The sequence below is a fragment of the Drosophila kikkawai genome, chromosome 2L (genome assembly GCF_030179895.1).
Source record: "Drosophila kikkawai strain 14028-0561.14 chromosome 2L, DkikHiC1v2, whole genome shotgun sequence".
Classification (NCBI taxonomy): Eukaryota; Metazoa; Arthropoda; class Insecta; order Diptera; family Drosophilidae; genus Drosophila; species Drosophila kikkawai.
In genome coordinates this window covers 23961221-23978641 of record NC_091728.1, presented here as the reverse complement: position 1 = coordinate 23978641, position 17421 = coordinate 23961221, and the positions used below count along the sequence as shown (strand labels likewise).

The 17421-nt window shown below is 42.2% G+C and overlaps 1 protein-coding gene across 2 annotated transcripts; it reads left to right on the top strand.

Annotated features, from left to right (window-relative positions):
* The first annotated feature begins 5741 nt into the window (after positions 1-5741).
* Positions 5742-7416, top strand: GstE11 (Glutathione S transferase E11). Of its 2 annotated transcripts, none has more exons than XM_017175818.3 (3): positions 5742-5820; positions 5913-6021; positions 6711-7416. In XM_017175818.3, the coding sequence occupies exons 2-3, from the start codon at positions 5924-5926 to the stop codon at positions 7288-7290; spliced, it is 678 nt and encodes a 225-aa protein (XP_017031307.1). In that variant the 5' UTR covers positions 5742-5820; positions 5913-5923; the 3' UTR covers positions 7291-7416. The 2 variants fall into 2 exon arrangements, with proteins under 2 accessions (XP_017031307.1, XP_017031306.1); XM_017175817.3 differs by having other exon boundaries at positions 5772-5829.
* Positions 7417-17421: the final 10005 nt, after the last annotated feature.

Below are 17421 nucleotides of genomic sequence, written 5' to 3'. Positions count from 1 at the left end.
TATTATATTGGCATAATCCTTTTAAATACTTTAAAACAAGGGGTATTTTCAGTCAGGTTTAAGTAAATAAGATCAAGGACCTTAGCCTTTATATGAGGGGTTATATTAGGATTTTCAAAGCAAAACAAGAGCAAAATAAGCTGTGATCGAATGCAGTATTTATTCTAATTACTTTTCAGTGCAATTTAGAATTAAGAAAGACTTTCTCTTGACACTTTAAGTTATTTTCTGTAAAAGAACCTTTGGGCACTCTAAGCCAAGCGACGCCAATCGAACAGGACCTTTGTAAAAAGAAAAACTTGGTGAATAAAGGTTTTAAGCTTAAAAATCGTAGTAATACTACTCGGAAAGAATTACAATGACCTGAAAATTTCTAAAAGAAAATGTTAAAGCTTTGATTAGAGGATCAATTATATATAAACTCCACTGACATCGAAGTAGAGCCTCTCTGAAATTTATGTGCCGCCAACGGATACACTCCATTAAGCCATCCCACGACGAACTTCAAGTGTAATTAAATAGTTAACGTAATGAATTGCTGTTTTCAAGAGTTTACATAGACATTTACATAAAGGTCTTTATTACGGGGGCTGAAAAGTAGGTGTAGTTGGTAGTAGATGCCGCGGGGTACTCGGAAACGAAGGCCAACGAACTTTTGTTTTTCGCCGGAGCAGGGGCAGAGATTTTGGGATGTTGGGATGCCTCAGGTGGCGGGACACAGTTCTGTCCGTCTGCAGCAAATTAAATACGATTAGTCAGGCAACGGGTTGTCGGTGCCCGGCTGGGCATTAGCATAAGGATAGCCCAGCCCAGGGGGATGGAGCCACCCGTGGTCCCCAGGCTAAATCAATTTCTATAGTTTATACGCCGCCCGCCCGCTGTGGATCATGCTGCGTGCTCTTTTCCCGCTGCTCGGCGGAGGCTGGTAATTAAATGGATGTGTTCCGTGCTCCTGTGGCGAACTGTGTCATTGTTCTGCCTCTCGCATCGGGCATCCTTCATCTCGCCTCCCTGTGGGTAATGCACTTGGTCGTCTGATGTTGCATAAATTAATTGATTTATCAAGTGCACGGCGGGCGGCTGGCTGGCCTTGTGCTAAGTCTTAATTAGCATCTTCTGCTACTGGTGGCGCACGTTGCGTATACGCAATTAATACATATTTGCCTCCTTAATTACCGACCATGTACCCAAGCTGGTCGCACACACACACACACACACTCTCGCCGACACATTAGATAATGGGCCACACGTGGCCAGCTCCTTTCAAGGATTTATGAGCAAAGGGTCCGACGTCGTAACCTGGCTGGCTGGCTGCCTGGCCAGCCACCTGGTTAACGACCCATAAATCCAAACAATCTCGCTACGGCACATAAATTGTTCCAATTCCAAGCAATAAAATAAAATGTCCAGATAATGCATTTCCAAAAACCGAAGAAAAATCAATTTTCCCTTCATAAGCATTCTAAAAATATATTTGAGCTTGAAAATTAAAGCTCGATCTGGTCAATATTTTCGACAATGGGAGGGAGGAGGCCCCCAACCGGCGGTAGGGGAAGTCAAAACATTTATTTTAGTTGGCCACACAGCACATTTTGGCCAAAGTGCAAACGGAAAAGCTGGTTTTTGCTGCTGTCAAACTTCCAAACGAAATTCTAATTCTGCGGTTGCCAATTGAAATGCTTTTCGCATTCGAATTGTTTCGAAAGTGCTAATGGGATTAAACAGTTCCTGATGGGGATGATGATGATGAGGAGCTCTTTTAGAGGGTTTGGAATTAAAAGCGATAAATTCATTGAGAGTTAAGCAGCCAGGGTTATAGGGGGAATATTTTCTGACTTTAACAACTTCTTAAGCTGGAAAATATGTGTCTACACTAGGAAATATGCCATGTAATCTGTAGAATGAACAAAAGTGTAAACGAGTTCAACATTTTATATGTACAAAGGCAACTGTTAATATATACTTTTTTTTAATGCACGTTCATAAAGGAGTGATACAGCATCTCCCAAACATAACTCGACCTGCTCAGCCTGTCGTTCTCATCATGATGCATTGAAGGGCCAAAAAGGCTTAGAGCAAGGCCAGTGGAGGAAAAAAAGAAGTCTGGCCAAAATACCACCTGTTTGGCTTACACTGATAATCCATCAATAGCAACAAGGCAGAAAGTGCCAACAGCAGCTCCGAGTGCTTTAGCCAAAAGCAAACACGAACGCCAGAAAAAAAGCCCAATGAAATTCCCAATGCTCTTGTTTAGAGCAACAACAAGAGAAACAGCCACACAGGAGCTCCGCCAGCTCCATTAAAATACATATTCGAAAAGCCCTAAAAATCCATTCATTCAGGTGGGTCGTAAAAGCGCGAATTGCCGCAAAACAACGCCCACCCGACAAGGGAAGCGGAATGGCAATGGTCCTCCATCATTCATCCACTGGGGATGTAGATTTTCGCCATACACTGTATGCTAGTATCCTGCAATCGGAGTTGTTCGTATGCCCTATGTACAGCAGGGAGTATTCGTAAATAGGTTTACCTACTCTGTTTAAAGATTTTTAATAATCTAATTCATTACTAAATGTAATGTAATCACAGAAGTCTTAGCAGGAGTTCCCTTGAAGACCACCGAAGATAAAAAGAAGAAAGCGTCTAATCTCTCACCTCACTTTATCCGGCTAGAAGGACCAAAATAGATAAAAAGATTATTCTAATACATTTATTGTTTTATTATTAAATGTAAGGGCATCTAAAATACGACTGATTCGACTTAAGCTTCCGCTTCCTTTTATTTTAGCATATTTTTGAGCAATATGCGCTCCGTTTTATTTATGTTCGTATTTTTACAGTTCAATAAAGTTCAATAAATTGACAAAGAGCAAAGCGAGGCGACTTGCAAGTGGATATCGCTGATAAGCGCGCGATTGATCAAACAAATTAAAGCCCAATGTCTGCCTCCAGAGGAGATGCAAATAAAAAAAAACGGATGCTAGCTCTGGTGGCTACAGGCTTAGCCAGTCCTGTCCTGCTCTGAAAACCGAACTGAATCTGACAGTGTCAGCGGGCAGAAGGTCAAAGGCAGAGCAGTGTCGAGCTGGCATTGATGGACGAGGGGAGTTTGCCAGGGGTGAAATCCCCGTGATGACGGCCGGTGGATTGGGAAAACGGGACTGGAAGCATATGCCAAGGTCATCGAAGCTGACATGTAATCGCTTTTAAGGCAGTTTTACAGTGTTGGCCATGTTTTACAAAAGGGATACCATATATATGATATTAAATGTGAATATTCCTTTTCTTAAGTTCTTTATGGTAAAATTTTAGTTGAAAATGTTTTTAAAATGTGGTATTATTCCACTTGAACACCACACCGAATAATGTGTGCTGTCTTCACACTTCACTCATCACGTAGATATGCCAAATTCCATTTAAATCAAAATGAGAAATCGGAGTTTCGGCTATTTCAGCACTTGATTGGCCGAGACAGTTCAAGGACCCTCTCTTTCTTTCTTTTTTTTCGAGCTGCATGGAAACGATTGTCATTGTCAGTCATCGATGTCCTGTCTTGGTTTTTTTTTTCTTTGGTTGCCCTTCATTTGACTTCATTCCGCCTTTCACGCTTCATATCTATATCTAAATAATGGGATGTCACTTTTAATTTGAGCCTCGATTTATATGGGCCTAGTCCCCAGGCTATCCCCGTACCCATGGAGAGCTCGGACTTATTTCCAATAAAAAGGGAAGCGAAAGAGACATCTTCATTGTGCTTATCAGATTCTTGGAAGTACAGGCACACTTGCCCCTCGAACTTACTATGGATACTCCCACTAAGGACGAGTGGGTGTCCTTATCTCTGTTTGTTTTTGAGAGACGCTGGCGAGCAATTAGCTGCGTGGTCCCCGCAATTTAATTGTTATAAATGCCAAGGCTGGATGCGAATTAAGTAATATTTATGGAAGGCGGCGAAAGGATATTGGTGGGGGCGTTGCGAATGGCAGGAAACTCTTTCCACGCGTCGAAGGATCATTAATAACAGTGGATTTTGCACTCAAACAGCTGACTCCGCTCGCCTGTGTGGGTGTTCGTGTGGCATGTGAGAGCATCCTGGGCTGGGCCATTATCCTATTACCATTAATCTCATGCACAGTTTGGCGCCTCAAGAGCGGCATCTGCTATCTAGTCCTGGCCTCGCTGTGATTTCAATTAAGCAGCCAGCAGAAGGGGAAAACGGAAAAAGAAGCCAGCCAGCCAGCCAGCCGAGTTATGAAGATAAATGTCACTCGTCAAGTGGCAATCAATTAGTTAATGCTCTCAAGGCTCTCAAAAGGCCTCACGGGACATAGTTGCCCCCTTGGCGCTCAAATAAACTTCAGAGACTCGACTCTCGGGCCGGTGCTCGGAGACTTCGTGTTTGTCGCAGAAATTATTCAATTACCAAATTAAATTTAATGCCCTGTACTTCGGGGGAGAGTGAAAAGGACGACGCGCTGCTTTTGATCCCACTAAAAGCTTTAATAACTGAAAATGGCTTTCACAAATTTGTCTTCGAACCGAGCTGGAAAAATGAGGCGGATTGGGAGGGGGGCCAGAGTGGTAGAGGAGTTTAAAGGAGCTCTGCCCGCATGCCTGAGCAAACATTTTTCTCATTTCAGTGTCGTCCTCGCCCGTGACCAAATATTTAAAGGCTTTCGACGTGAGTCGCACTTTGAGTTCGCTGAGCAGTTCACGAGTTCGGGTTCGAAGGCGAAACGTTATCGACTTTTTGCCCCGCTGCATTCCAAATTAATGTCTCTATCTACCTGGGCTACGACGTCGAGCATCAGAAATCCAATTATATTCACTTTACGCTGAGGAGAGCTCCTGCAATGCGCGAGCTTGGTAAAGTGAATCCCTGTAACCTGAAAGGTTCGCCTCTGGCCTCTGAGCCATTAACTAATGCCGAAATCCGCTTAAAAATTTAATTTTTTTCACCTTTCGCAACCTGAGCCGCTCCGCACGCGTAACGAAATAAAGGGCTGCCCAAGGGGGCTCCGAATCCGCTTAGTCAGTCACCTGTTCGGTGCGTGAATTAAATAGGGTCGAACCCACGAAAAATAAGAGAAATCATTTACATTGAGATGTCAAGTGGAGCGGTGATTTTAAGGCTATTTTCGGACTTATGGGGCATAAGTAGATTTATTGATTTTAAAGGAATGTAATCACTCCTCTTAAAGTTGCACTTATTTATGTGATTCAATATGAGTTAAAGAAAGCATGTCTATGGTTAGGTTCTTTATTAAATATTTAGAGACCATCCCCTGGTATGACATATACTTCATTTCAGGGGGATTCCTATCGAGTTATGGGAAGTAAAGCCAAGGTAAAGCTCTTGCGTGCCTTGATATATCATTCTCTGCGAGTAAATACATTATTCAATTGCTTGTTTTGAGGTAAAATTACTGTTTCCTTATGTTTGTAGATAAATCTGATAATTGTAAACCAAAGTAATTAATATTTGGCATACTTTTAGGCAGTAATGAGAAAACATCAGTAAATAGTATTTTAAAGTAGTTAAGAGAAAAGTTTATAGGTTGGTCTGTATATAGAATTTTCAAATTAAACAAAATAGATATTTATATACTAAAAAATAAATAACTACAAAAGATGTCTTAATTATATTATTTCTTGTATTCACTTATGATCGCCACATTTAGGAAATAATACCAAAAGCTTTGCAAAAGCTTCGATAACACAAGTAATCAACTTTATATATATTTCTCTATATGTTATCTCTCTATATTTCTCTCATTTTTTAGTTACGTTTCACCGTTCGCTTTAGCCGGTCGCCTTTCAGTGAGTAAAGTAAATAGAAAATTGCTGGAATTATTATTTGTTTGGTTTGTTTGTCACACGAATTGGCAATTAACCCATTATATTTGTTTTAGCTGCCTGAATAATGTCGTCCAAGCCCGTCCTCTACTACGCACCCCGCAGTCCCCCCTGTCGCGCCGTTCTGCTGACCGCCGCCGCCCTGAATCTGGAGTTGGATTTACGGTGCGTTTTTATATGTACATACCAGCTCTGCCGGATTTTTTCTGGCAAACCGGTCTCTTTCACTGATAGCTGATAGGCACTTCGTTAACCCGAACTATTAGCAATGGGTCAGATACCCACATTGAAATGCATAGTTATTGTGATAATAAGTTCAGAGGTAGGAAATCTATAGACTGTCAGATACCCAATGATCATTTTCGGTGAATATAATGGCAACATGGGCATGGCTAATGCACTTTATAAAGAAACTTAAATTCAACTGGGTGGCAAGCAGAAGAAAATGATGACCGATGCAGACAAATATTGCTAAGAACATGTTGCGCAACATTCCCATAAGGACAAATGTTGCTAGGGACATGTTGAATAACACCCTTTGTGCTGCCAACACAACTAACCATGATGCAGAAGTTTAACATACACAGAACTTTATTATCTATTAACTTCCATGAGTATTACTCAATTTTACTAAATTATAATACCCTTGTACTATATTCATACAATTTAGGCTTCGAGATATAATAGAAATTCAAGCAATTTAATAGCGCTTTAAATTTTGAATGTCTATCAGCTTTAAAAATGTCATTGAACCTGATTACCGTTCCCTAAAGAATTTAATAGATATGGAAACAAAATTTCCATTTATATTTTTCTCTCTAAAAACTTCACTAACTATTCCTTATCTCTTTCAGCACTGTCAACGTGAAAGCCGGTGAGCACAAGTCGTCGGAGTTCCTCAAGTTGAACCCCCAGCACACGATCCCGGTGCTGGATGATAATGGCACCATTGTGAGCGATTCGCACATCATCTGCAGCTACCTGGCTGATAAGTACGGACCCGAGGGCGATGACTCTCTCTATCCCAAGTATCCGGTGCAGCGGCGTCTGGTGGACGCCCGTCTTTACTACGACTGCGGTCACTTGTTCCCGCGCATCCGCTTTATCGTGGAGCCGGTGATCTACTTCGGCGTTGGAGAGGTTCCCGAGGATCGTGTGGCCTACGTCCAGAAGGCCTACGATGGCCTGGAAAGCTGCCTGGCCAGTGGACCCTATCTCACGGGCGATAAGCTGACAATTGCGGATCTCAGTTGCATTGCCTCGGTGTCCACGGCGGAGGCCTTTGCTCCCATTGAGGCAGATCAGTTCCCTAAACTAAAGGAGTGGGTGAAGCGCCTGCAGGCTCTTCCTTACTACCAGAAGACCAACCAGGATGGTCTGGACATGCTAGTGGGCCTGGTCAAGGGACTGCTCGCTGAACGCCAGCAAAAGTAGGCCCTTGAAGTGGGAGAGAACAGCATTTTCTGAAGTCCTCGATGATGTCCAAGTTTTGTACTTTTATTATGTTGAAACTGTGAAAAAGTCTTGTGGAAAATATATTTTCTGTATTTTTGTATATAATTGAGACATTTTTGGCAACTGCTAGAACTTTTTTGAGGAGTGGTTCAAGTTTTTTGCCAGTGACTCTACTGGAGGCAATCAATCAATACCGGGTGTAATAAAAACATGAGTTTCATTAGACAGCAGCCGACGAGGACGATGAATCAGGAGCCGAACAGCAAACAATAATAGGATATCCAAGTCGGGAAGAGATGGCGGAGACAGCGACAGTTATGTGCAGCTGGTCGAAAAGTAATGGCAAAACTTTTTTATGGCCAAAAGCCGGCAGCGGAGCAACCAGTAACCAGTAGCCGGCAGCCAGTAACCTGAACTTGGACTCGCAAACTCATGGACTCCATGGACTCCACGGACACGGACTCATGGACTACGAACTGGGTTTTGTGAAATTCAAGCCAGAAAGTTTTCTTTGAGCCGCTTCTCCTTGCCCTCTCCCTGCTTGTTTTTCTTGGCTGTTTGTTGTTTTCCTTGTCCGTGTTGTTGTTTTCTGTTTGTTTTTTGTTTGCTCTTCGTGTTGTTGTAGTTGGTGTTTGTACGTTTGGCTGTTCCCGTTATTGATTACAAGCCGTAAGTGATCGCCTTTATAGTTGTTAAAGCTTCTTTGGCTTGTTGCGGCCAAACTCTTGACTCCCACTCTGCCGCTGACTTTGGCCACTTGAACGGAAATAAGACGATGCCGCACAGCCATAAAGTATGCCATGGATTTGCTCTAACTTATGGTGGTTTTAAAATTGCCCAGGTGCTTGACAGGATAGTTAATTTTTTCTGTACTTTGTATGGTAAGGGGTCTCTGTGGTCTGGGGAGTAATAACTCCATTTTACTGGGTGTTTTGGCTGACTTATTTAATTTGAAAAGGGGATTATTTTGGCGTTGTTTTAATATCCCTTAGTTTAACAAAAAATTACATTACATTGGTTTTAAAGAACCCTAGTGGCTTTTGGAGCACCCTAGTATATTTCATTTATCATCTCCCTATATATTTATTTCACATGCCAGAAAAACCTATAATCAAATCCTTTTTATTAAAAACTCTTTGTAAAGGTGTTGCCAGGCTTAATAAACGCGACATAGTGTGAAAATATATTGCATTTTCCACAAGGGAAAACAAAGTTTGTTTTTATTTTGGATTTTGCATCAAAATATTTAGCTTTTTCCCACTTGATGCATCCGGATATATGGCCACGTTCAGCTTTCCGCAAACGCGATGTGACACTTTACTCTGCACTTATGGCCGGAGGCCATTGTCGATCGGGAGAGGGAGCCAGACCCTCCTCAACCCGGAACTCGCAACCCAAAACCGGGAGCCATCAGCCGCGAGGAGGCACTCAGTTCCGATTAAAGTGCAACACTGCGCGACAAAAGTTTCGCCGCAGTCCGTGAAACTGGATTTGGGCCACGTTTCATCGTGCTCTTTTTTTTTAGCGGAGTGAAATTTCCAAATGCCATTAACTGTGTGGGTAAAAGGTCGGGGCTTTTCTTTTTTCCCTTCACCGGTCTCTCTTTGTGTGTGTGTGTGTGTCTTTGGGATTAAAATTTAATGCCGCAAAAGGAAAAAGGCAACCTAAGCGCGTGCCGGTGAGGAAAAGTAAACCGTCGGGCCAACTGTAGCTACTCATGATTAATGATGCCTTTTTCGGTGGCTCGCCGCCAGGACCGTCAGGACCTTCGCCCATTTCCGGTTCGTTTAAAGTTGAAACGTCGCTTGGCCATCTGTTTGTTGGCCGGGCTCCGCTCCATTGTTTGCTCTGCGGTTGCGGTTTGTTTAACAATGAAATTAACTTCTTCTTGCTGCCAAGCCAAGGTCCAGGTCCCACAATTGCTTCGATAATAATATTTCCCAGGAATCGACCAGTAGTCGCCATTGAACCCTGGAATCGGAATAATTAAACTAATTGGAATACACATTTATTGTGTGCAAATCTCGATTCGGTCCCTCTATCCCCCTGGACTTTGGTTTTCGGCTAACAAGGCCAATCAGCAGCGTTAACGATTTGGAAGTTCGATATGTAATTATGACATTGGGGCATTGCTTTCCAATCAGGGCAATCCATCTCGGTAGTTCAGTGATGGGCAGAGGGTACTGGTACATGATTTGTACCTATCTTTGGTCGAAGGTTGGTACAAAATGGGAAATTGAATGGTACAAAATACTATAAATTGGTACATTACAAATTAAAGTTCTTCTGTATCAAAAGGTTTGATAATCAAGTTATAAATATATATAATATATATATATATATATATACAATATAGATATAAAAAATGCTTAAAATAAAGTCCCATGCCTTGTGGCTAGGTACACCTTTGCCAGCACTCATCATCCCTGCCCACTTGCCCTCGACATGATTCTGCTCTTGAGCCGAGTTGGACAATGGACAGGTTCTCATGGGGAATTCATGTCGCCACTCAATGGCAGGACATGAAGCGTTGATGGCCGTGCTCCGTATCGGCATCCTTGTCCGTTTGTTCGGACATTCGTTGGCAATTCGATGTGAAGTCGGACACTTGCTTCCATAATGCATAATGTGGGGTAGGGGGCTGCTCTCACAGCTAACTAATCGCCGGGCAATAAGCACAAATCTGTTTTGAAAAACTAACCCAACTAACGTACTCTGCACTTGAGGGCAAGTGCACTTGTGTGTGTGTCTGTGTGTGCCAGGACAATGAAAGGCGATTATCCTGCTCAACTGTCCGGCTGTCTTTCCACCCGAAAGCCTAACAGCCTGAAGGCCCGAAAGCCTGATGCCTGGCTGGCTCCTGATAAACGGCTGCACAAACTTCTGGGCATTGTGTGCCGGGGCCAGGTCACTGCTAGCGCATCCTGCCAGAACCCGAGCCGATTCAATGCATGTTGATTAAGTGCTCGCAATCCGAATGCCGCCTGCTGACAGCAGCAACATTTGCATTTGCATAATTGGATATGTATGAACGGAGGAAACTTGATCTGTAAATGCAGATTCCCAGCAGCGCTGCGAGTCCGAGTGCCGAGTTTCTCATGGCCATGTGACATGTCACTGCGCTTTCATTTAATCAATATCGGGAGGAGCCCAAGGGGGAGGGAGGACCTTTGCACTCACACAGTGTCTGCCAGCAATACCTGCAAGGAGCTTAAATGCTAAGACTGTGAGAGTGAATAATCTAAGCCAGCTTTTGGCTTATTGCACTTCTGAATTAAAGGATAAGCTGAAGAATAGAATCCCATTTGATATTTTGATAGTTATTTCAAGCTGCAACTATTTAAAGGCAAGTTTTTACAGCATAATATATAAATGTAATGCAATTTCCTGCGCTTTTTTCCTCTTTCCTGCGTTTTTAATTAATTGGTGAAACGTGTTAAAAGTGTAAGCTTTCTGGACCGGAGCATGTTGCAAGTGTAATTAGCTTTAAATAATGGAGAAGCGACAGCCGAGGATGTGTCGGATTTCATGGCTGTCGTGCCTTATACATTACCCATTAACAGCCGACTTAAAGAGCCGAAAATAAAAAAGAATGAATAAGGCACAGAAAGCAACAGCAGCAATTATAGACAATAAATTCGTTGACACTAAGTGCTCGACAAACTTTTCCAATTAGGGGCAACAACAGGCGAATTATTGCCCCGAGGCGGGGACAGAGAAGGGGAATAGAAATGGAAATGGAAAGGGGACTGGGCTGACTTGCAAATGAATTCATTCAGCCATATGACTCCAGCCCAGTCCGCGACTGATTACAGGCCGCCGGCAGCTCCTAAGCCCCCTGCTTTCACGCCGTTTTCACGCATTCGCCTCATTGCGCTTCGCCTGGCATTTTGCCTGCCGCCTGCCTGTTCGCCACCGCGAGGATTGCCGCCAAGGATTCCGGCCACCAGCCTGCCTTTTCGGTACCTCGGATCCTCGGCGCCTCGCCAGGCAATCTCCTTAAACCAATTAACTTTCATTTGCCGCCACAGCACGACCACAAAATTTAGCCTGCCAGCTTCATTTACGGTTTGATTCGTGTGTTTACAATGTTTGGCCAAGTGGGGGTGTGACCTGGTTCAACCGGCATAAATCAGAAAGAGCCAAGCCATGCCATGCATAACGAAGATTGCATTGGGACTGCAGCACACTGGGATAAAATATTACCAGGTATATTTGGCAATAGTTACTAAAGCAATCAATTTATTGTAGCACTAAAAGAATTTGAGGGAAATTCGAATGACTTTAATGCTAAAGATAATTTTTGATTGATTTTATTTTATTGTTGTAACTATAAGAATAGCCTTGAAAACTATTTGCAAATGTTTTAAGCTCAAAGCCGCCATATCTGTAAGTCTTCTTCGCTCGAAAAATAAATCTCTAAAAGGAAAGTTTAACTTCAAGCCAACTCTATTTCGATAGTTTTAATCTAAGGAATTGGTCCTTCGAGCCGGATACTTCTATTTTTATAATATATACTATGGCAAAAATAATTAAAGTGATGAGATTAATAAACAATGAGAATAAATGATTCTTTTTAAATATTTTTCCTGTAATTTGTTTCACTGCAACAATGAATGCAGGTCTCCGGTGCGGTCTTCATGTTTTCGTTTGTACAACACCAGGAGCCAGCTGCCAGTTTACAGTTGCCCCTTGCCTGCCGCTAGATGCAACGTCCCACATGCCCCACTCTACACCAACCCTTTTGCCCCACACAAAAAGCTTTTGTAATTGCCTGAATCATGGCCCACATGACGTATACGTGTTTTGCATACGAAACTCGACCGCTCCAACGGTTCACCCATTGTTCGCTATCACTCTCTGTCTCGTTCGCAATTTTCGGGCAGCTTTTGTAATTGCTTTTGACTCGACCTGCGTGCCAGGTGGGAGCAGGTAGCAGGTAGCAGGGCAGACTCTGCTTTAATTATGAGCATTATTCCTATTGAAAGGAGGAGCCTGCGTGAATGCCATTCCGAGCGACAACTATGCTGAACTTTCGGGGCCAAGGGCTGAGGGCTGGGGACGCTTCTTAATAACTTGGCAACAAAGCATCAGCATTCCTGACGCCCCCAAAGAATGGGGATAAAGCGGGAATTAATTATCTTTTGACTTTGACTTTATTTAAAAAAGTTTTGTTTTTATTATTCCAGCGCAGATTAATTTCGAGCAGGATAAACGTGAGACTAGCGAATTCTCACGTCGCTTAATACAGTGCTGTCATTTACGTGAAACACCTGTCGGAAATACATCCCAGCTTTGAACTGTGAACTCTACTGCACTGGAAGAAGTTATTAGAAACTTATAAAGTACTAAATATTTGTTGAATTTATAGTACATAGATTATAACTTAAGAAATGTGCATATATCTTAGAGATTTTAATTAATGACATCTTACAAGCTAAACTGTTTTATCTTTTGCAATCATAAAAATTTTGGTCAAAAATAAATAGTTCCTAAGCTTTAATTTTGCAACCTGTTCCCAGCTTCCTTCTGCATGTTTAGGTATCATAAACTCCCCTAATCCATCCTACAAATCCACCATCTACCATTGTATATATTATCCACTCCAAATCGATTTTGTTTTGTGTGTGAAAGTGGGACAGGATGCTGGGGCGCCCGATTCAGGAAGCTCGGGAACGAATTCGTATTTAACTTTGTCTAATCCTCGTTAGCATTAATTTGGCCAGTCCAGGTGTGTCTGTGTGTGTGCTTGCCGGAAGTAGGAGCTGGAGGATTTCATTTTCATTTTCGGCTGCGTTGGTATTTGAGGCATGCACGAGGCCGACAAACACACGCATCCTTCAGGACGCATTACTATAGGCCATTGTTATCCGCAGTCGTTGTTGCTATTGTTGGCGACGGATGGCAGGCAGGTGTGTGCGTGAGTGTGTAAAGTTATTAAAACCATTCAAAACGTTTGCTTTGGATTCAGATCCCGATTCCCCCCGCCCATATACTTATTCTATACATATATTGTACGTGCAGCCATGTGTGTGGGCGTGTAATTTGCATAACTACATGCCAGGACCAATCCAGAGACTGGCAGGATGTGAATAGGTTTCCGGCGACCTAACAAACCTATCCTCCGCAGTCCCAAACGGGGACACAAATACATGAAAAGCGCCGCTCGGAATAACATAACCGTTGCAAATTAGCACACAATGGCAGGTGTAAAGAGACTGGAGTCAATTCACTGCGACGAGCATTGTTATGGCGGTTCCTTGGTCCTCTTGCTTATTAGAATCGGATAATCGTTTGAATGACAGCTCCGGCTGACCCAGCACTACTACATTTATTGGGACATTCACATACTCGGGGCTTTGCTTACAAACTACTGGATTAGCTTACACAAAAGGTACATATTTGCCATGTATATATTACCGAAATTAGCCTAAGATAATGAAACCGATATGGCCAAGAGCAGGAGGAAAGCCCCGTATGGGTTCGCTATAAGTAGATACAAAGTATACATTACATTTGCATTAAATAAGTGATAGTATGTAGCATTCTGTAGTAAACTTCGGCTGTAACAACATTGTGACCTGTGTAAAAATAAAACGGAAAACCCAATTAAATCCAGAAATGTTGCTAAAAGGGGAAAAAATCGGCTTCATCTCTATAAAATAACATCTTTATGACGAAGTTAAGGTTGCCTTGCTGGTGGTTTTTATGTTATTCCACAGGCAGGGGAGCATTTCCCTAACCGAAGACAATGTCGGTGGGAATGCCAGCGAAAATGTGTCAGGGCCAATGGCCAGTTGGCCAATGCCCGCAACCTGCAACCTGTTGTTGGCCTCATAGGGAGCAGGAGCAGGACACCTACCCACCCGGTGGGATGGCTCCCTGGGAGCTTGGTAAATGTTTCTGCGGAATATGAGAAATTGGGTTTGCGGTCTTCCAGTCAAATGCAGCTCGAAATCGTTTTCATTCGATTCGAAACTCGAACCCCGATGTTGGGGGGCCCAGCTGCCCAAAGGTGGAATGGAAATTCATTAATACACACTCCGTTTGGCTAACGGAAACTAATTTCGTTCGACTCCGAATGTAAATGCCTTTCGTGTGGCTTTTGCGGTCCCTTTTCTCGATTGCCTTTTGGGCACATGGAAAAATAATTCACAGGAATCTCTTCTTCCAGTGAATTCTCAACAGCAACTCGACTTGTAAGGGAAGCAGGGGAGGATGTGCTAGAGAGTTTTCCATTAATATTTCAAGGGAGAGATATAGGTAAGTTAAAATGACAATTCTACTTCAACTTCCATCGAATACAAACAAATAATTATATAAGCACAGCTTTTCTGAAGCACCTCCACTTGCATTAGCTTTATTTTAAACACAAAACGGAAAGGATTTCCCAGTGAAAATAATTAAATTTTGTTTCGTGTAAATTCGGCAGTGTCCTAAAAAAAACGTTGCTAAATTTAGGACCGTGCCACGCACAAAATGTCTTGTTTTCACTGCATAAAAAGAACATTTGTAATTTGTTTGCCTGGAATTTTAGGGGTCTGCTCCTGGTCCTGGCCGTGGTCCCGGTGTTTTGGCCGCACCGCAGATTTGGTCGCCTGCATGCTTCACTCTCGGGCGAAATTTACTTGCATAATTTATGCGAAATCAGCGACGTGGCTGAAAAAACAACCCCACAGGCCACACCACAACAACACACGCACACCCAGCGAGAGGCATGGAGAGGAGCACTTTATTTGCCAGCCAGTGGCACGTAAAATGCTTTATCCCCGATTCATTGTCACCGAGAAGATGCTTTATCGCTGCCAGACTACAAATTCCAGCGCAGCTAAAAATATTAACGCTTGAATCTCATACTAGACAGGTATAATATCTGGCAGGTGGAAAAGTGGGTGGCCCTGTGGGCGGCTTTAAGGACATTGCTGCAGGGCAGGCACAGAGAATGGAACGGGAGCCGAGGCAGAGCCCGCATTTATCTTCTGGGCAGGAGGAAAAACTTTGTCTTTAGTCATTCAATCCAGCCAGCCACACGGACGCTTTTTTTCGGGCGGGATTATGAATAATCACCTTGGCGAGAGGGGGAGAAAGAGGAGAGAGATGATGCCCGAGCAGAAGACGCATTTGTTTTTATCGCACTTTTTACTTTGTTTGGGAACAGAGAGAAAAATTAAAATAACCTTGATTAGGTTTGTGTTTATTTATTTATCGATAAATATCGTTAAGAAACAGTCCAGTCAAAATAAAGAGTGCTCACTTACTTGATGATGCCGATACTATAGATCTCTTTGCAGTTGCCACCAATAAAATATAATTTCATATCAAATAACTATTAATAGAGTATCAGTCAAAAATATACCAAGTTTTCTATGCTCTTATTTAAAAATATCGTTGTTTAATCGATAAGCATCGATGATTTTGCCAAAAGGGCACATATAGATATTTTCTAAATTGTTTTCTAATTTAGGAAAAAATGTAAGCGAAAAAGTAAATGTTAAAATCAATTCTATACAAAATTAAGAATATTTTAACACTTTACTCTTATTTCTGTCTTCAATTAATACCATTTATCGATCACTTTTCGCTCAATGCATTTGCGCTTTCCATTCACTTTGTTTTCGCCTGTTTATTTTTGCATAATTTTCTAAGCGTCGTGCCTCAGTTTTAGTACATTTTCATTTACCTTGCGTTGTGTGTCACGGGGAGGATGGCCGTGCAAATTTGTTTACCTTCGTGCGTGCGCAAGTTTTTCCAGATTATGCAAAAGTTGAATTTTTCATTGCATACGCTCCGGCGTATTATCCTCGCCGCGTGTCAATGCGATACAACAACAGACGGCGCTCCGACGGCGGTGAAAAATTCAATGAGACACCCGCCTCCCCCCCAAGAAGGCGTTTATATTAAATTGTATTATTTTGTATTTTCTTTGAGGGCGGGAGCCTCGTTTCGGGCCTGTGCTGCCCAGGGGCCGAAGATGTTTACTTTGCTGTATTTTCTGTAAACTTGCCGCCGGCGAAGCGATTGCCACTGCTGTTGAAGTTGGCTCTTTTCCTTTTTCTACTGCTTTCTGGGCCCAGGACTTGTCAGCGTGCCAGGCAAATGAGTTTACGAGAGGGGTGGAGCAGAAAGGAAAGGAAAAAGCGAACAAGGAAGGCAAAACTAACTTTGTGCACATCTTACTTAACATAGTTACAGGCCGCCCTTGTTTTCTGTCCTGGCTCTTGTTCGACCCTCTTCTGCGGCGTTTAGTAGGTACCCCCTAACTGGTTGCCAGAAAAGGATACTCTACACTGGGTCAAAGGACCACTTACGAATAAGTTATTTTTTTAAAGCCCAGGATTTCGAAGCTAAAGTTGGCATAACTGAAATGCTTACCTATATATTGGAAATAAGTTGGAGCTTTGTTTAAAAATCAGACTTGCTACTGAATGATTTAAAATATTTCCTTAAGTATAAAGTAAATGGATTAATCATTACCTTTATAATTTTAAATTTCGATTTCAAGGGTAAATAACATTAAAATTATGTTCGTGGCTTCAAAACTATAGTATTAATTTTTCTATAAAAATATTTAACCTTTAATATTTTGTAAGTATTTTAATAGGGATACTTATGCCTTCGGTTCTTCGAAATTTGACTTTCTCCTTGGTTTATCCTATCTTTAATGTGCTCGTGTTCACTGGCTGGGCCTGGAAAAGCAAATTTCAAACATAATGAGGGTCAAACAATATTTGTGATTTGGTTTTTCGAGCCAACAAGACGGGACTCTATGTTGTTCGCGAAGCTGCCATTGTTTTGTTTCCTTTTTTTGGCTTTTTTTCTCCCGGCCACGAAACAACATTACGAGTTTGTGTACATGGCGTACATATTTAACCTTTTCGGGGACAGGGGCCACCAAGTCTTTAACATTTTTGTCATGTTCCGTCAGATTTGGCATGGTTTTCTTTATGAACACTTCATTTATTTGCCATATTTGCTCTAATTTGTACACAGTTTCCAATTAATTGATCATTAATTGTAGTAAAATATTAAAAGATTCAAATAGAAAGTATTTTATTGAAAATATTGACAATAAATAATTATATTACAATTTTTAAAAGAAAATTCGATGAG